We start from the raw sequence: 20292 nt of genomic DNA on the forward strand, positions 1-20292 counted from the left end.
TGTTTGAAATGCTGCTCTGAGGCATGTTCCTTTTGTTTTATGAACTTTCTCCCCCAGCTAGAAAGAAAAATAGAAACCTTCCTGTCCTAACTGGTTTGGACAAGCATACTATGAGGGTCTGCAGATGTTTAAAGTGGTTACAAGAAAATGCCAGCATATATGACCTCCTTTTTCTCTTTAGGAAAGTTAGGGAAAGATATCCTGCCTTTGAACTGCTTTCTCCATTGAAAGAAAAATGCATTTCTTTAAAAAGGAAAAGCGCCAAGGAAAAAGCAGCATCAGAAGGCAGTAATTTCCATCACGGACAGTGACAGAACATGGGTTGTTGTGGCTCAGAATGTAGCTGTAACCAAAGGTGCTTACTGGGGGGGTTAGGGCCACACTGACATGGTTTGACTCTGAACAGAGAGGCAGCTTCCTGGACTCTTGCTGAGACCTCCCCAATTCACTGGATGCTATGGGCATCCCAAGAAGTGTGGGCTTTTGGGGCTATTCCATGTGAGCTTTCTTTTTTGTGCAGGTCACTCAAATGGGAGTAAAATTTCTCAATTTCTCCTAGCTTTTGCTATCTCTTCAGTTCTTCGGAGACAGGATATTTCTCTGTTATATGTATGCACAGTGCCCAGCATAACTGGACCTCTCTCATGATATGCCCATCTGCGATGAGGCAGAGTCTGTAGCTGGATGGAAATTCACACATGGAGCCAAAAGAAGATAATTATCCTTCTGTAATGAACGGAACTTCTATTCCAATAGACAAGTCAGAAAATTGGGACTGACTCTTCTAAGTCCTTTGTCCTGTGTCTCAAAAAGAAGCCATATTCATTCTTATTTCACTATGTTAGATTTGTATATCTTAGTGTCCATATCTCTTTTAAGTGAAACATGGTGATCGGCCACATTTTTTAAAGACACTGTTCTTTTCTTCTTCTTGCCAAGGCTTCTAGATAGCGTAAAAGCATATCTTGTCTTAAGTAGCACAGCTGGAGCCCCTAGAAGGCGGCCTTTGAAATGCTATTTATTTGCACATATGGCTACATTTATAGGATTATGTTTTTGAGAAGCCCTCCTATAATTTGTAAGATTATAGGAAGCCAGAACATAGGGAGAATATACATCTTTGTCTTTCTCTGACAGTTTTTTATAACCTGGCGTTTAAAAGAAATAAGTGATCCTCAAAAGAACATATAAAATAGTATGACACCCAAAAAGCTCTGTATCGATTGACTGGTTTGCTATGGGATAGCTTCATATAATTCCCAGCATACAATAAATGTTATGGGCTTCCTCTATCATGCTTAGCCCTGGGACATCCTGACCACGGCAAGCTTTCATGGGCAGTACAGAGACAAAGATAACAGTTATCATTAACATGTCACAGCTTCAGGACATCTTGGCTACCCTTTGCCCCTGAACAGCTAGGTAAATGCATTAAAGCTAAACTCCTTTGAATGTGTGACACAGGTCCCATTAAACAGATTGTGAATATTCTTCAAACTGGTTATTTAACAATAAACATTAAGATGGCAAGTGGCCAGGTGATGTCAGAAGAGCAAAACAAGAAGCAAGGAGTGAAACACAGTGGAGCGGGATCAAAAGAGGAGAACAGTACATTTAGTGCTGTAGCATGGAGATCCCCCTATTTACAGAACATTAATCAGGCAATGATTGATTTTTAAGGAGAGGCTGGCTACTGTGGATAAAGGCTCATTATTATAATAATGCAGATAAACTGGCGCCCTGCAACCTGTCTGGAGAAGTGTTCTGCATTTGTCTAAATAATGGAGATAAGGTAATGAAAAGCTCTGGGAGGCTGGAAGCCATCTTTGAGCTCGAGGTGGAGGGCATAGTGCTGTGCAGGAGCAACCACAGTTGACACAGATGGGGAGAGGGAATAAGGCAGATCCTGGCTCACAATGGGACTGGTTTTTTTCTGGCAGCTTGGTGAAGAGAGCAAAGGGGATAGATCTTTGCTTTTGATAAAACTGAAGTTACTGGACCCCAGTGGGATACGTGACTGTTTACCAGGTGAAGATCTCAGCTCATTTCTATGAAAGGAGCAGGCTTACAGCAGCTGCTCTATTTTGTATGAAATTGTGTAATCCTATGGGAGGGACAGACTGCAACATGCAATCATTAGTGGAGCAAGACTGTGCATTATTTCTGTTCTTGGGTGACTCTTCTTTATCAGAAATTAATAACTTACCCATAAGACAGTTCTTTCTTTCATTACATTGGTTTTTGTGAAGAAAAAAAAAATGCGATAAATCATGGTAGTATCCAGGAGGTTAGGAAAAGAAAAAAGGGGGGAAAAACCCTCACTCATGAAAACAGAATCAACCAGTAAACAAAATACTGAACAAAAGACAGAAAAGAGAAAACAAAAGAGAACAGAATTTTGAAGGGTGGTGTCACTTTTGTTACCTCCATCATTTGAACTTAGTGACTGGGAAATGGGATCAGACGAATGACCTTTTTGACCAGTTTGTCTTTTCCTACAGCACCATCTTCCAGTAAACATAGGGTGTATGTCCCCTTTGGGGAGGTGAAGGGGCTCTGTCTGAGGAATCACATTTGCCTTCAGGGACGTGATGGGTGCCTATGGAAATAATTGTCTCTGGTTCTCCAGGGCACTGGAAAAACAATTCTCCTGACTCCAGCAAATGCTCTTGGCAGGCCCTGCATTGATGTCTCCAAATTAGTTGCCTCAGTTTACCTCAACTTTGGGACTATGTTTGCTGATGCTGGTTAAGAGAGAGACCAATCGTACTCTCTGTGAGCTGTGAAGGCTAATACAAACTCAGCATGGCGTGATTTGCCTGTTGCCTCTTTCACCCACATGGTCCAGGGAGAAACTGAGGCTTTGATTCTTCCTTTGTCCAAAGTTTTAAAGCACAAGGTAAATCCAGAAAGCATTTATCCTTAAAAAACAAACAAACAAACAAACAAACAAAAACGCAGCCCCCTGAGACAAGATCCAGGTAGGCAACCAGCAAAGCAGCAGCAAATGCTTGTATGAGCTGCAGTGCTGTATCTGGAGATGAGCATCTGGGTACCTGCATCCCATCAGAGCCTGACATGGTCCACGGGTTCTTGTGCCACCTGGCAGGTACAGGAGAGCACATCTCCACAGCCTTGCACAGGTCCCCCCAGCCTGCCAGGGGTCATGGGGAAAAGCTTCTGCCACATCCCTCATTACATAAATTCGGTTTCCATACAGCTGGTGACACTCCCTGAGCTGCTGGGCAATCTCCCCTTCTGGCTTGTGGATGCAGGTGGGGCCCATCAGGGTACAGTTACATTGATAACAGCAGATGGGGGAGTTTAAATTTGGCCTCAGAATGTGGCTCTTTGCTAAAAATCTGTCTTTTTGTTGAGTTATTTTGAATCATGAAGATGAAGAACCAGGAAAACCCCATCACCTTCCTTTTCCAGAACAGTTTCAGATTGTGTTTTCAAGGACCTAGTAGCCTGTTTCATTTATCATAGCAGTAAGATTGATTCCCTAAACGTTGTATCAAGAATGTACAGGCTGGCCTTGTGATTATAATTTGACATCAATCCAGAGAGGAAGACGTGATCTGCACCGTGGGCCTCATCAAAATGTGACAGCTTTTCCCTTTGGTGCATTTCCAGAACTGTGACTTTCTCTGAGGATGGCTGCACGTGGCGTGCGGGGCTGCGAGGCAGAGCCGGAGCAGTAAGTCGGCGAGCAGGATGGGATGCCTATTGCTCAGCTCTGCTGAGTCAAATAGTCAAATAAAAAAATAAAGTCATCTGCTGGGAAAATCACATTTAATTAGAAAGGAATAAAATGAACATGCTGAATAAAAGGAGACCGGAGCTGTTGCAGAAAGGAAGTTGAATTAATCCATCTGGGAATTCTCTGAATAATGATTATTATTAATAACACTGAGCACTTATGTAGCATTTTTTGGGTCAAGTTCATTGCTGTGAATCATCACAACAAATGTGGAATGTAGGTTATTCTTCAGCATCCAAATGTCATGTCTAATTTATATTAGTTAAGTTATCACTATCATATGATATGTGGGTGAATTCTGTCTTCATTACTGAAGGGTTTTTTCCCCCTCTCCTGCAAATAAGAATCTCATCGCTTGTGCATCTCCTTAGTCTGCCTCCTGGCATATTGAATATGGAATAAAATGTGCAGAATGTAATATGGAATAACTGTTTTAGTTTCCACTGTAATTTTAAAATGTGTTCCGTTATGCAAAAGGAAATTTCAGACAAATCTTTTATATACTTTGGTTTCAACAAACATCCTCTTACCTACTTCAAGCCCCAGAACTCTGCATGAAATGTAACAGCACTCTTCCTGGTCTTGTAAGCCTGAACATGAACCCAGCAGCAGCCAAGTCCATGGGATCCCAGCCACTGAAATCAGTACACATAGTGCACCACCCTATAAAAACATTAACCACACATGTCTGCTTCCCCTTTTCAGTTCTACAGATCTGGCAGCATCAGAAGATCCTTAATTGTTAGCAGCCAGGATCATCCACTGGGCATCATACTTTCTGCAATGAATTTGATAGTTGGGATCCCCTTCTCCAATCTAGCATCAAGGGTATGCAGCCTCAGCTGATGACCTGTCTCGTTCACACACATTATCTACAGGTCATTGTCTTAATTCAGCTACAGTTGAATATTAATACAGGTCAAAGCAAGATTTTAAATTATGATCGTTTTCCAGGCAAACTCTAGAGGTACTGATGCATAATCTGACCGACAAATTGTTCTGAAGCAGATCTCACCCTGTATAGACAAGTTGTTTGTGTAAACAGGAGAGCAGTTACCAGGTTTGAAAAACAATCATGAAACAGCTATTTAAAAAAATTCTGTTCATGCTACAAATAACATCCCCAGGTACATTCCTGTAATAAAAGTGTATTTTCCTGGAGTAAACAGGGCTTGTGAGCTTGAAATGTTTGGGAAAGGTGGATTGGTAGCTGGTATATTTTACATTCTCTTTTTTTAATATTTGGTTTTCTTATTTCTGCTGATTAAATGTAAGTCAAGGCAGAAAATCCCTGAAAACCCCCAGACAAACTCAGTGCTGATTGTTTTTAAGCTTTCCTAAGCTGATGGACCGTCATGTTGCTTTCAGCTGCTCGGTTCCCTTGGAGAAAGGGCACGTCTGTGCAATGCGTGCTGAATTCAGGCGACGGTGACAGGCTGCAGTCATCAGAAAGGATGAGTTGGCTTTTCGGGCACCTCCAGTCATTCTCGTCGATGGCGTGTGACCAGCCAGCTTGGACAGATGATGCAGTCCCTTGCCCTAGAGGCGAGTCAGTTCAAAGGACATTCGCTTCCTCACTTACTCATCTGAGTAGTTTTCCCTGATATGAGAAACTGCTCAAAACCAGGAGGAAATACAGATTTGAAGGGGGTGTTCTATGGCCACTTCAGTTTTTTTCACCTAAAAAAGAAAATGTGTTGTGGGGAGGGGGAGCTTAATGTTTTAATACGTTTGTAACCTGCATTTCCATGTTCACTTCAATACTGGAGAGATGGCCTTGCCACAAAGCTGGGCTGGGACCCTGGGCTCCTCTCCTGTATGCTCTCCAGACCCCCGTGAGGTCCCAGTTTAGGTTTCTGTCTCCAGAGAGAGAAGTTAAGCCTCCGAGCAGCCGCGACCCCACAGCTGCTGTGGAAGCCTGCGCTGGGTGTGCTGCTGCCTACCAGGAGTGAGGAGGATGCATCGCAGGCTTTTCAGTTGTCCTGTTCAGTGGATGTCTGACCAGATTGTGCAAGTGACCTCAAAGATATTGTCTGCCCAAGAATTACTATTTTCAGAATAACATTTTTCTACTCAGGCCGAACTAAATTGCATACATGTGTGCTTATACACGCACGCACACACACACACACACACACACACAGAGTTTTTTTTCAAATTTTCTAAAGTTTTGTTTTGTATTAATTAATCCACTGTGTTTTTTGGAATGAGGTTGGATTTTCTGTACAAGTTTGTAGGAATATGTCCAGTTTTGGATGGACTGTTCCTACTCTGATTATTGATTATTATTATCCTTATTTTGCATTATTTCCCATTAGGATGGGTGTCTAACATCATTGGACTGTATGACAACCCCCTGCTGAAATGCCTGCATGCAGCAGCATCTGCCCTCTCACCATCAATAAATTCAGACCCTGGGAGCCACATCTTGTCTTACAGCAGTTGTCCCTGTGCAACCAAACAGGCTGGGGCTATTCAGTCCCCCTGCCAGGCGTCGGTACTTATTTCAGGGTAAGATGGGTTGCCATCTGGAGGTGCCATCTTTCTCCACTGATGACAATATTCTAGATAATTTAGAGATATTAAACACCACACTTTTAGTTTGGTTAAAATTAGATGAGAGGAATCCTGCCTCAGCTATTCAGTGGCTTTGTAAGTCAGGCTTCATAAAACATAGGTGTTGAGAATAAACCTCTTCTCCCATATGACAAATGAAACTGCAATATTATTGATATCCCTCAAGGTCCTGACAGCAAAAGTTGAGCCTGTTCAGATTACATGGTGCTGGGCAGAGAATGTCTCTCACCACGTTTAGACAGCAGCCAGCACAGTAGAAATACCAAATGGGATTTCACCACGAGACTCGGCTTGGTAAGTTAAAACTCTTTTAAAGGGAATGTTGAATTTAGAGCATCCCTCAAGCTTATGGTGGCTCAGCTTTCTGTTTGTACAGTAAATAGCATTTCAGAGAAGACTATTTTTTTTGGCCCAGAAATGGTAAATTTTAATTCTAAAAGTGCTTGGCTCCATCTTCTGTGGGATCTTAACAACATAATTCCTACACAAAATTACAATTACTAAAATAAACTTCTGGTGCTTTTTCCCATGCCTATTGCTACTGAGTAGTTCCACTGCTTTTAGTACGGCCAGTGAAGCTGGCAGGTTACCTTGTGGGTACCATACAGTCTGATGCCTCAGCTAGGGAACTGCTTGCTAAATTTGCATTTTTTTTCTTCCTGGACAGCCTCCTTGAATACAGCTGTGGGTCAGAAAGATCATAATCTGAAAATGATGAGTCTCTCAAATGCAGCTGAAAACCCAGTTTGGAGACCTGAATTCATACTGCAGGTGACGAGGCGTGAGAAAAAAACCAACACAGCTGCTGAATCTGTTTTTTCTTCATTCGGGTACATTCCTCCATCCCCATAAAGCCTCAGTAACTTCAGATGTGCACCATCAGTACTTCAAAAAGTTAGGAAAAAGGATGAACCCAAAGATATCTCACACTCCATTTCCCCCCTGTCATTTTTCAAAGCAGAATCAGATTGTAACAATTTTGCCTTAGTGATCGGGGCAGGGAGAAAAGCTTGCTTCAAAAGATGCCCTGAAAGACTTTACGTTGCATTGTCATGGAAAATTGCAAATAGTTGCAGCTCACTTCTGGACAGACACCATGTGTCTATACATATCTGCGTGTGTGTGCCAGTGTGCCTACATGCAGGAGGCATGTTTGAATAGCTGTTGAATTGTAGCTTTGTCTAAGCACTGCCCAAGGTACCAGGAAAGAGGAGGGTGGAGCAGATTCATGTGGTCATTCATCTGAGGGATTTCTCACGCTGAGGGTCTCTACCTGCGTGTATGATCAGCATCACATGTTTCAAGGCGACGTTGAAAATATCCTTCGTTCCCACTAACACAGTGAGCAGGAAGATTCTCCTTTGTTGAGACTGTTTATTTCTGCTAAGTGGTTCTCCTATTCTACTAAGGCCTGTTTCTACCAAGATATCCAAAGATGAGAGCATCTAACTCTAATTATTGCAAATATTTGGAGTAAAACTGCTAATTTTGAACTGAATTTGCAAATAGTTTTGATCCTCCAAAACTAGAGTTTTTAAAACAAATGAGTTGAACTGCTGTTATTCAGCCCTACCCTTGACTTTATTCACAGATATTGAATTGATTAATTCTTGGACAAGAACTGATGGAAATTCAGTGTCCTAATTCTAATAGGAATGTCAGACACCGAGCAACCTCACCGCAGACAGACTTTTCAGAGGATTTACCTGTCCAGTTCAAGTGGTCTGTAAGGAAGGGAAACCATGAGTTTCCAGAGGCTTGTAACTGGCAGTAAAAACATTGATCTGCTTGTCAAATCTAATCCCTTCTCCAAAGACTTGAGGATTTAGAGATTCTCAATAAAACAGTCAGAAGTTACTGTTGGGTTTTGTTTTAATACCTTTTCCCAAAATATCATTCTTGGAAGTAATGGAATTGTTCTTCTGCAACTCCTAGATGAATACAAAGGCCAGCTTGCAGCAGACAGTCAGCATGGAAAATTTCAGCACAAACTGTTCACACTTGAATAGGTTATAAGCACACTGGGCACCGGGTCTTCAAATAGAAAGGCTCAAGGAAAATTACCACGGTATCAGGCATCCACATGTGCTGTATGTACTTTTTGGGGTTTTATCATCCAAACTTGGTCCTGCATAATGCTTAAAATGAAGAGGGGATGGGTGTGATACATTCCAGAAAATTTTGCAGGTGAGTTTTTCTCCAGTAATTCTCTGAGGAGCCATTGAAGGGACACCAAAGGCATGTAGCCTGCCAGAAAAGTTTTACTTGATGATTCATGATGCTTTCATCACCTGCCTCTAAAAGTTGTTTCCAAAAGAATGACTTTGAGCAGCCCAAATCTGTGTCCATCAAAGCAGTCTTGCCTGCCAGCCAGCCAGTCGATAGGTTAGCGTGACCTTCTGCTTCCAGGGCAGTTTGCTGGGGAAAAGACAAATAGCTTTCCTTCCCCTGGATTCAGAGGTCACAAGGGACAACGCATTTGAAGCAAACAAGGCTCTAAAACATCCTTGTTTGAAATTCCCCCTGCAATTCTTGCATTATTATTATAATACCCAGTGTTCTAACATCACGAAGCTATCACCCAAGCAGCCAATATCTCCGTTTTGTGGGCACAGAGCCATGCACCCCGTGGTTCCCCCCCGCAGGGACCTGGCTGCTGGCGGCCAGCCAGGGAGCGCAGGGCAGCGGACACCGGGCTCGGCCCCTGACCCCTTGTAGGCTCCACGCGTGACGCTGGACAAGGGGCCGTGCAATGCCTTGCCGTCTGTGAAATGGGCACAGTGACGGGTTTTCCTGCTCTCCGACTTCTCTCTCCCGTCTCTGAGCGGGCCACGGGTCCGGGCAGGACTTTCTCCTGCTGCGCGGGCGCAGTGACGGGACCTTGGCATCAGGCGATGCCTCCCCATGCCTCAGTGCTATTGAGCACGGGCAGGAGGGATCCAGCGTTCATAAGCAGCTGCAGCTCCCTTCCATTGTGCTCTGAAACGCCTGCCTGCCTTTCAGCTACCACCACAGAGGTGGAGCAGGTGGGCGATCAGGTGCAATTGTATTTTAATCTCTCTCTAAAAGGAACATACAGGCCTGCAAATATTCTGTTAAGCAAATGGCTGCAAATTAGGTGTGAAGACCCCAACCAGGGTATACGCCTCATTCTGCCGTTTGTACTTCTCTCACCCCCCTTTTGTCCCCTTGTACCCCCCCTTTTTTTTTTTTCATTTTCCAGGAGGCATCAATTAGGTGAGGGCTTTTCATTTTAAACATTGGGACTTTTACTTGGCCTTGCTAAGGCTGTCAGGTCTAGTTTGCTGCTGAACAGTTCATGCTTTGGTGCTGGACAATGCATGAATGTTTAAATTGCTTGAAATGTCTAATTGAATTATCCTCAAATTACAAATCAAAATGGGAAAGGCTGTCTCTGGCTCACAGGCTCATTCACTGGGATGTGTCTGCCATACCGCTGCTTTTCTTTATATTTTCTTTTCTGCTTCCGACTACGACTGTGTTAAATGAAACCTTAAATACTGAAAGCATTTCTGTTTGTGTGTGCAGGGGGAAGTGATGTCGAATGTAAAGGGAAATTCATTCACGTTCTGGCTCTGAGTTCTTTTTGTGCTGCACGAAAACGAGTTCATGAAATTTATATCAATGCATAGGAAAGCAAAACAGCCAGCTGCTATTTACAAAGGAACTTCCTTTCTCTTTCAGCCACAGTGATATATAATATAAAGTACTTTCAGGCAGATATATATAAATACCAGTTAACTGGTTTTTTTTGTGAGCTCACAGATTGAGGAAACCAACAAGCCAGAAAGATTTGATCTATCTCGCCAGCACTCATGATAAAATCAGCTCTTCAAAGCCTTGCCATTTATACAGTGAGGTAGAAATTAAAGCCCGTAGGGTTTTCTTTTATAAGTTGTTAAGGGAGGCAGAGCTGGGTCTCCATGCATGACATTCGTCCTGTCCAGCCCCCTCCCCAGCAGCACCAGAGGCTGATCAGAAACTCTGGTCAGTGTAATAATACTTCTTTCATGGGTATAATATTTTTATGGTATTTTATAATATATGATAAAGGGGGTTTGACCACCTACCCCCAGCATCACTCATTTTGTCGCTGTACCTTAACTTGTTCAGTGACTGACTGTACTGGGGGCACAAAGTGGGTGTTGGTGCTGCATCCTGTGCCCAGCAGCTGGCCCCATCCCTCCCTCCTCCCAGAAAATACCCTTCAGGGGCCGCATACTTCATCCAGGCATTGGTGCCTCCCTCTGTGGCTGCCAGGACATCCCATGTGTTATATGTTAGCTGCTTAGGTAAGGAGCCCTTGCCAGGGCTCGCAGCACTGCGTGGATGCTCACACCAGGACGGGCTGTGCCGGGAGGACACCAGCATGGCACAGGCACTGCTCAGATGCTCAGTCTAATCAGGACAATTGCTAATGCCCATGTATATACCAAACTGTGCCACAGTGCAATATAGGAGCAGCAGGACAAGTGTTTAAATGTGGCAGTGAGTGCTTTTGTTTTAACTAGAACCAAAAATAAAACAAGTTCAGAACATGCCAGGAATCTTGGTATTAATATTCCCAGTATTTTTTCCTGAATACTAAAACAATAAATTAGACTCAGGCCACTTTCAAGGGCAAGTTCGCTGTTAGCTTGAAACTAGACAATTGTTTCTGTGCTATAAAAATGGTTGAAGACATAATAGTTATGAAAGAACCTTAAGGAAATTGCTTAGATAAAATCTTTATTGAATGGAAGGTCAACTCTGAAGGGATATTTTTGAAAGAAAAGAAAAATCTATTAATATTAAGAATGTTAACACTTTAGTAGCTGAAGACTAATACATACTAAAACATCAGTTGTGGTTTTTTTTAAACATTTGATTGTTCTGGGACCAAAGATTACACATGCATGAATCAAGCATGCCCAAATCAAAGCATCTTTCAGAAATGGAGACGGCTGTAATTTGAAACTAATTGTACCAGACATCTATTAAAATGATGTAGACCTTGGCAATGGACGTGTCCAGATGAAACCAGTGAAATGCACTTGATAATGATTAGTTACTACCAAAATCACAGAATCCACTGCACGCGTCATTACAAATCTCTTGCTCCCTCTCCAAATAATATCAAACCCCAGTAATCTAATTTCTCTCTTGGTGTCATAACACTGGTTCCCAGTGATGGGGCAGTGGAGGAAGAGCACTCCGTGCAACACGAGGCTCTTCAGCATGGCAAGTTGTGGTGTCTTGTATTATTTACCAATGTTTTCAGCTATGCTCAAGACATAACCCCGGGTTTAGGTTTGGAGCTCTTCTGCTATGCTCTAGTCCAATCAGATTTGAACCAAATACTCTCATTGCTCACTGAAGAGCACCAGTATTTGGGTCTTTTTTTTAACGTGTTCATGCATTGATTCCTGTGGCCATCTCACCATGACTAAAGCATGATGAGAGCTCAGCCAAATGGCTGCGAATTCTGGGCTGATATTTTTACTGTTAGTAGGACTTGAGGGACCTCACCTGAATTTCACCAGGGCTGTGCCCTACCTTTTTCTGCTGACTGGTTTCCCAGTGGTCGCTTCCCAGTCACGGCAGTCTCCTCTTCAAAGTGACGTCCTTCTTCCTCTGCTGCAGGCTGGAGGTACGGATGTTGACCCAGCAGCTTCGATGCCTGAAGAAGGGGCCAGTGCCTTCCAGAGGCATTTTCATTCTCAGTGGTCACAAGGAGATTTTAACGTGGAAGTTTTCTTTTGCAAAACATGTCTGATATGTTAAGTCTGCTGGATATCATAGTATATGGCATAATGGTTATTGCTGTAATTCATTAAACTGCCACCTGATCACTTTGCATTACTGTTGGTCTGTCTCATTTAAGGGCTTCCTTAAACTGGGATATGAAATCATTCCCAAGGGACCAATGAAAACTGTTAGGGAGTACTGTCTTGGGAATTAAAGGCAACCAAGATGTCTTCCCATTTAAAATAAAATCCTCCCACCCCCTGGCTGGTATACAGCTGACCTCACTTAGGTACCTGGTGGTCCCTGGGGAGTTACTTTAGCATCCTTCTGTGGTTGGCGAAGGAAGAGCTCCACTGTGAAGGAGGGTTCAGGCTGTGATGGCCCCTTGGCTTCAGAGGACCTCACACAGACTGTGTTCTTCACCCCTGTCTGGTAAAGGCATAAAACTGTAAGGGGCAAATCCTGGCCAAAGGATCTGGGTTTAGCTAGTGTAAGTCAGTGTTGATCTGCTGAAGAACTGGTCCATAATTTGCTTTTGTTCTTGCGTGGAAAAGGGAGGGTGAAGTCCACACAGGGAGTTAGTTATAATATAAAATGGTGCACATTATCTCTTGCACCAAAATAAACAAAGGCCCAGAGTATTATGTGAAAGATAAAAAAATCACTCTAAAACTAGAGTATGTTGTTAGGGAAACTTGCAGCACCTTTGGCATAAAGAGAAGGGGTTTCTTGAGCTTGGGGGGCTGCAGGAGTGTGTAAGTGTAACAACTCCTTCGTTTATGAAGCACCAGCGGTGCGTGTATCTGGGACTAAAACTGCAGGGTTAGGTGAGACAGAACCAGAACCCAGCTGGGCACAGGCATGAGCAGCAGCCACGAGTTTCTCCAAAACCAGAACAGAAAGCGTTCACACAAAGCAAGGTTAATTTGGGCAGTAAGAAAAGTCCCTGAAGAGGCACTGCAGCCGTTCCTCCCTTCAGCCTTTCTCGTCAATGTGTAGACTCCGTTCTCAGCTACATAACTGACAGGACACAGGAAACTTTTTACAAGTACATTTTTATTTAAAATAAAAATTAATTATGGTGCCTTTTTAAAATAGGGTACTGCACAATCTGTATATGCAACACAGTTTTTGGTACGGAACATACTTATTGAGCAATATCCTTAAATACTAAATATACATTAATGGCTTGTTTGAGAAACATGACAACATTTATTCTGATATTTTTTTTCTCTTTAGTCATTTAACCACTGATACAGATTTCCTATAAACAATATTTGTTTTCATCTGTACATGTGGTACACAGTCAAGAAGGCAGATCTTAGAATATTTACATTCATGCATTGATTTAAACACACTATTTTGCAGTTTAAAACAATATATTTTTGTTTGTACAGGTGCAGGGAGTATTGTAAATACATATCTACCATAGGCCTGATTCTCCATTGCTTGGCAGCATCTATGGTCATGACCTGGTTGGAGCAGAAGGCCCACACTCGCTTCACATGCTGTGACCATATGGCATGCAAGACTGGACAATTAGGTCTCTGTATAGATATATATAAATATATTTATATCTTATACTTAGTAGAACTTTCCTCTTTCCTTCCATGTCTGTTTCTGCAGCATCTATCCAAGGCAGAGATGCTTTCCTGGGCACACCGCCGTGTCGGGTCTGGGCCAGGAAGGGCGGCAGGGCTGGGGCTTCAGCTCCACCTTCCTGGCGCTGCTGAGGACCGAGGAAACTCAACACTTGGCAGCTCAGGCCCTTAAAGTGCATTCCCTGCTTGCGTCTGCTAGTGGTGATCCTTGAGAAGAAATTTTGAGTTGATGCTCTCCCTCAGACTGAACACCGCAGTTTTCTGAGTCTGTCTGGTGGTGGTCAGAGCAGAGCGGTTTTAACTTCTGCGTAGAAATCGGCCACCTTTGCACCTGCTGGGGATCTGGCTATTTTGTGAACAGAGCTATGCAGGACCTTTCTACGCCTGATATTTTGGTGGCTAAAAACAAACTCAAAATGCTTGTAAAGCTGCATTTTGGATTGCCAGTTGCCCAGATCCAGGGTCACGGCTTAGTGAAGCCCTTATCCATCAAGCCTACTCCTTTCCCTTTGTATTTAAGTATAGTACTATAAGGAAGCACAAAAGCCTCTTTTAGAAAAGCTTTGCAAGTAGTCTGAAGAGTGTTAAATGCAACCTTAAACCACATCAGCAAACTTCAAACACCATTCCTCAGTGACACCACCTTTCTAGCCTCTCTCTTCTGAAGACTTACATCTGCTTCCAGTATACTTTTCCAAGTGCCTTTCTGAAGATCACCTTAAATTTTGGTGCGATGTAGTCAACCGTACTTAGTCAGGAATCTCAAGGCAAAACTACCCCATACAAGATTTCCCATCTTTCCCTGCCATGCAGCTGTGTAAGTGCTGAGAGCTAGAGAAGCAGAGGAGCAGCTCTCAGCCTGTGTGCTGCTGCTCTTCTGTGGCCAACGGATTATAAAAGCACAGTGGGGAATGTTTGTTTAAGAGTTGCTATGGCAATGATGTGCCCAAATACATTTATTTAACATCAGCATGTTGGATGTAATGGTAGTGTATATCTGCCTACACAAATAAGATACATCTATATCTCTCGAAATACTGTCACAGAGCTGGTAAGTATTTTTATCTCGATTATACAGATGGGTAAACTGAGGCACAGAGAGGCAAAATTACTTGCTAGTAAACAGCAGATCAGTGGCAGAGTTGAAAATAGATCCTAGTCCTCGTGCTGTTTCTTGAAATGCCCTGCCTCCCTGCTCTCCATGAAGTTTTTAATGTTTATGTTCTCCTGAGAAGACCTCAGGGGGTCTGGGGTGGGTTTGCTTGTGGGCTATGATGTCATGCACCAGGGTTTTCTCTAGTGAGGACACTTTACCATTGACATCACTGAAAATCAGACAGCATTCAGTGACCATCTCTGTAGACTTTTTCTTGCAAAAATAGACACATTTTGATGGACATAATGAGCTACAAATCCCTTTTATGATTTTGGCCCTACAGAACATGCCTTTAAAGCTGTATTAGGAAATAAATAAAATCAACAACCTTCAGGAGAAAGTGCTAATCCTGAGCCAGTATCATGCTAAACTCATCTGCATTCGTACTGTATACTCTCAGCTAAACATGCAACCAGTCTCAAACTCTGCCACACTTAGGCAGAAACAACTGGAGTAAAAAAAGAAAGGCAAACATAGGTAACTACACCAAAATAAATGTTATAGCTTAAAAAATATTCTAGAAATATACTTGCAATATTTTTATTATAGTATTTAGGGGCTAAGTGCTTTAGGCAATCAACATTTGGGATACTAGACTCAAAGTGTAAATTCTGTCATTTTTATCCCACTTTGGATCTAAGAACATATCTCTGTGTCTTGTGCAAGTACACAAAATGAATATGGCAGGGAATGATCGTACTCTTGGGCAAAGGGTTACTTATTCCCTTTCACTTTTGTAATTGCATTCACTTCTCAAGAAAGTCTAGCCTTTAAAAAATAATTTTATGAAGCTAAACTTCTACATAGTGATGACAGGCTAAAAAGCTAAATTAGTAACTCCATAAATTCCTCAACAGCAGTATATAGCAGCATTTCATTTTATCATTGAAAAGATACTTATATTTACATACACCTTATTGTTCAATAGGTAATAGAAAACTAGAGATGGGCCTGAGCTGAAACTGCTGATTTGAACATCCCGGAGCTCTTTTGGGGAAGGTCTGCAGAACATTGTCTTCCTCTACCATCAGGCCAAACCCTACATCCTGGCGATAGACCAACCGCAGACAGGAATGCGTTGAAAATCAAAGTCTGATTTCTGCAGTTCAGGCACATCCTTATATAAAACTGAAAGCATCGGTGTGTTGCAGTACCGAGGGACGCAGCAGCCGGGGCACAGCCATGTCCCGGAGCGAGACTGGGTCGGTGCCTGGGAGTTGCTCACAGACACAGAGACCAAGTGATATCGAAGCTTGATGTCCAGACAAGAAGCCAGCGTGGAAATTTGTCTTTCACTGCATCGCTACTTTCAGCACAGAGGTAATGGAGACATACACGTGGTGGTGTGACATGAAGGAAAGTTTTCAGGAGGTGGGGAAAGACCAGTTTCTCACCTAGTCTCATCGCCTTTATCCTAGGGGTTACTTACCAAGTCTAACCTGAGATCCTACATGAAATGAATTTGGGTGGATTCAGCTTTGCTTTAAGTAGTATGCAATCCACATCATGGAAAGTACACGACTAAGCTATTACTCTGAATTTGGCACAATCGGCAATCTCCGCCCAGGAGAGGCAGAGACTGAGTTAACGTGGGCACAACCAGCTTACCAGACCCCCAAAAGTGGTCCTCCAAGCCATACCTACAATGTCCTCCGTGGGTCAGTTCAGGAGACTTGACACTTTCAGGAAACAACACTAATCAGTGAATGAGGAGGACTTCAAAGGGCTGCTAGTCCTTTCAACAGAATCCCGCCCAAATACTCACACCAAGATGTAAGCAACATCTTTTCTGGGGGGGTTTTGCCTGGGGATTCAGCGTGATGCAAACACAGAGAAACGTGTAGAATTTCACAAAGGAAGAACTTTTTTAAAGACAAAAAATAAAGTGTGATGCAAAAAAGGCTGATTATGAACTAATAACATACAAAGCACCTCTTAATAATATCTCCCTTTCAATAGCAATGCTAATTGCTAAAATCTTACATTTTGATTTCTTTTGCCTGAAAAGTCTTCAGCCATGGAAATTGCATAGTCACCAGACTGCAGATGAATTTCCTGGGATAAGTCACAAGTTCATGCAATTTTTGGTTGCTTGATGGCTTAACAGAAACCTTTGTTCCCTTTTTAATAACAAAATAGTAAGAATGATAAGAATGAAGTATAAGCGTATAAAACTGCACAGGCTGGAGAAGCATGTAGGTGACACCTCCGACCCTTGACCCTCAGACCCATTTATAATAAGCTGCTCCCACTCTGGCAGATCACCTTCTCCTCAAAAGATCCTACTTCAGCAGCTTTTTGTGGACACTCAATTCAAACTGGAAAGTGGGGGGGGGCAGAGGAAGAAGTGGGAGGCATCGCGACATTGCTTTCACGAGATGCAGCATGCAATGCTTATGCCTTTGTGAGGCCTTTTCTCCGGGCAGCCCGGCTGGGTGAGTTTATCCTCCCTTGGAGAAGCAGCAAGCCTGAAGAGCAGCCTGCTTTTCTCTTCTGAATCACTGATGCATGTGCTATTTCTGAAATGAAGTCCTTGGCCACAGAGCTCCTTTCGTTGCCTTATTTCACCCACCTTGCATACTCCGTGTGTGTGCTTTGAAAGTTTACCACCTCCTGCACCTCGGCGGGGTTTCGGGGATTATACGACTGCATTGTTATCAACTGTTTTGCTGTTTTGGGAGGAGGTCATTGCATATTCAGCTCGACTGGTTCCGTTCTCTTCTTTTCTCATTGGTTTCCTTGGGTGATCCCAGGTTCAGTGATGTATAGGCAAGGTGGAGGAGAAGAAAGGACAGAGATAAATATCTTCTTTGTCAATACAGATTGAAAGCAAGGACATGTAACGTGCATCATAATACTGAACTTTTCCTGTCTCTTTTTCCCTTTCTGAACACAGGCCAAACCAGCAGTTAATTTTGTCCAGCCTCATGATCCACCTGGAAGGTGAGAAGTCTGCTCCTATGGCCTCATGATAGGCTGTTGGTCTCCCCATGCTAGTCTGTATATAGATACAGGCACGCATGTTGCATGAGACGAGGGCTGCTGGAAGGAGCGCCCTCCATCCCCACCTTCATCCCTGGAATGGAGTCTGGGGTGCTGGGTCAGGCTCTGCCTTGGGGCAGTCCTGGGCCTTTCTCCTCAAGGTGCTACGTCATTCAAACTGGGATGACGACCAGTCATGTCCAGTGAGGATCCAACTCACTCATCAGTCATCATAAAACCACCGTGCTTGGTCACTAGGAGAGGACTCAGATGACCAGCGTAGGTATGTACGTCTGTGGTGACCGCCCCAGACCACCTTCACAGTCAATGGAAAGAAACAGGCACTCTTAAAACACAGTTCAGAACAGCTTAAAGTGGATACCCAAAATAAGACAGATGCTTTGTGCCCAAGGCATTCGTGTTTCTCTGCATCGTCTGTGAAGGAAGGCTAGCCCAGACACAGATGTCCATGTTCTAGGTGTCTGAGTTAGTGACTGAAACATGGTGCCCTGCTGTGATCTACCAGCCCCCCAACACCAACCACTCTTTTTATTTGGTTTGGTGGCCACTGGTACCATTTGGTAACACAGTCCAGGACCACCAATGCTAACTGTGAGACAATTCAGGAAATGCCCAGCAAGTGCAGAAAACTAACAAGCATCTGCCCATCATGGGGCAAAATCATCTTACTTGGGATTTTAAAGTGACTCTGAAAAGGGAGACCTAAGCATAAGTCCCGTAACAGACGATGTTACATCATGTAAGTGTTTCCCCCACAACTTCTCTTCTCAAAAGTGGCATGACCTTTATTTAAAGCTGAAGCTTTAAACATAGTAGGAGGAAACAACTCTGTGTTTTCCACCCAGATATTTCAGACATTAGTGCCTTGAGTTTAAGGTGCTTCTGAGGGCAAAAAGAGGACCAGATAAATGTAATACGTCAGTCTGTGCTATAGTTCTTGACATTGTTTAACAAAACAAACAACAATTAATAAAAAATGGTTAATGGCATTTAATTTCAGCAAAGTATTCATGAAAGATTTATGGAGAATGATTACAGGAAGATAAATTTGTTTTGCTTGTCATCTCAAAGAAAATACTTATGGTTGTGATACCTTATGCCTCTCTTTAGCTGCTAAGAGTTAAGGCTTGTTAGTATCAGCCACGATTCCAGCAGTTAGAGAATGGAAATGGAAAGGAAGTGGAGACTAAGAGTTCTTGAGACTAAGGGTTTGTTGAACCATTTTTCAGCCATTAACATGCTGTGCCTGTCTGTATCTGACACAAGGTCCTGTGGCTCTGTCTTTCGTGACATTGTAAAGCACCCATCCACCCCGCCACATCCCTGACTAGAGGAATGGAGAATCTGATGGCAATAGTTCTCTTATTTTTTCCTGGGCAGGAAAAATGGTGTGGTTGCCTTTAAATTCCTCTGCTGCTTTCAAAAATTCCATTTTTTTTCTTTTTCTTTCCCCCCAGTTCCAACCCTGATGATCAGCTCTATGAATTGTCAAAAAAGGAAGACATTTTGGCCACTTCTACTTGCTCTCTGTTTGTCTCCTGTTTACCCCTTCTTTATTTTGGTCTCCTATGTGTTTCTGCACCTCTCTAGTTCCATTTTCTTTCCCCGTCTAGCCTTCCTCTTTCTTCTTCATGTTAAAAAATGTCTTCATTTTTATCTACATTTTTATTTTTTCTAGAAGTGATTTCAAGACTGACTTCCTCAGTCCTCCTCGAAGTCTTTTTCCTTTCCTCCCTCTTTTTTTTGCTTCAGTTTCTCTTCCCTGAGAGCTGTCATTTGCTCTTTCCCCTCCCCAGGCTGGTCTCCCAGCACAGACCTGGGAGGTTCAGAGACTCTCCTCTGATGGTGAGACCTGTCTGCAGACACTGCTGGAGAGGTTGCTGGTGATATTACACCACTGGCACTAGCATGCATTGGAAATGTATTTTTTCAGAGCCTGCAAACAGTGGAATGGAGATTTTATCAAGGTTCTGCCTTCTGCCTTATCAACTGCTCAGGGCTAGTGCTAGCAAAACAGAGCAACTACTTTCTTGGGTCTCAATGGAATGGCTATTTGAGGCAGTTATTTATTTTTGGCAGACACAAAAGTTCAGACTTGGAGACTGCTCTGTTTAACTCCTTCACTCAATTGTTTCCAAATCCATGTCAGGTATGGATTTGGGGTCAAACTTGACTCAGTTACACCATTTAAATCACTGGCTTGGCAGACTTGTATGCACTTGTCACAGTGATTAAAATTGACCGATATATTTAGATACACAAAGTCATTTTGGCCTGTTGTGATTTTTCAACTGCAGCTCTTTTTGTGCCACTAGCTCTGTGTGCCAGTAGTTTTTTTTTTACCTCAAATTTCATTGACTGTTGTCCTGGTTTCGGCTGGGATAGAGTTAATTTTCTTTCTAGTAGCTGGTACAGTGTTATGTCTTGGATTCAGTATGAGAAGA

The 20292-nt window shown here is 43.0% G+C and overlaps 1 protein-coding gene across 1 annotated transcript in view; it reads right to left on the minus strand.

The window, feature by feature from the left end:
• Positions 1–17483: 17483 nt before the first annotated feature.
• PRIMA1 (proline rich membrane anchor 1) overlaps positions 17484–20292 on the minus strand; it is a 56632-nt gene continuing 53823 nt past the window's right edge. The window contains exon 5 of the mRNA XM_010584019.1: positions 17484–17583. Within this exon, the coding sequence (XP_010582321.1) occupies positions 17484–17583 (100 nt within the window). The remainder of the gene's footprint in view (positions 17584–20292) is intronic.

Source organism: Haliaeetus leucocephalus, unplaced genomic scaffold (genome assembly GCF_000737465.1).
Source record: "Haliaeetus leucocephalus isolate CR32 unplaced genomic scaffold, Haliaeetus_leucocephalus-4.0 Scaffold932, whole genome shotgun sequence".
NCBI lineage: Eukaryota > Metazoa > Chordata > Aves > Accipitriformes > Accipitridae > Haliaeetus > Haliaeetus leucocephalus.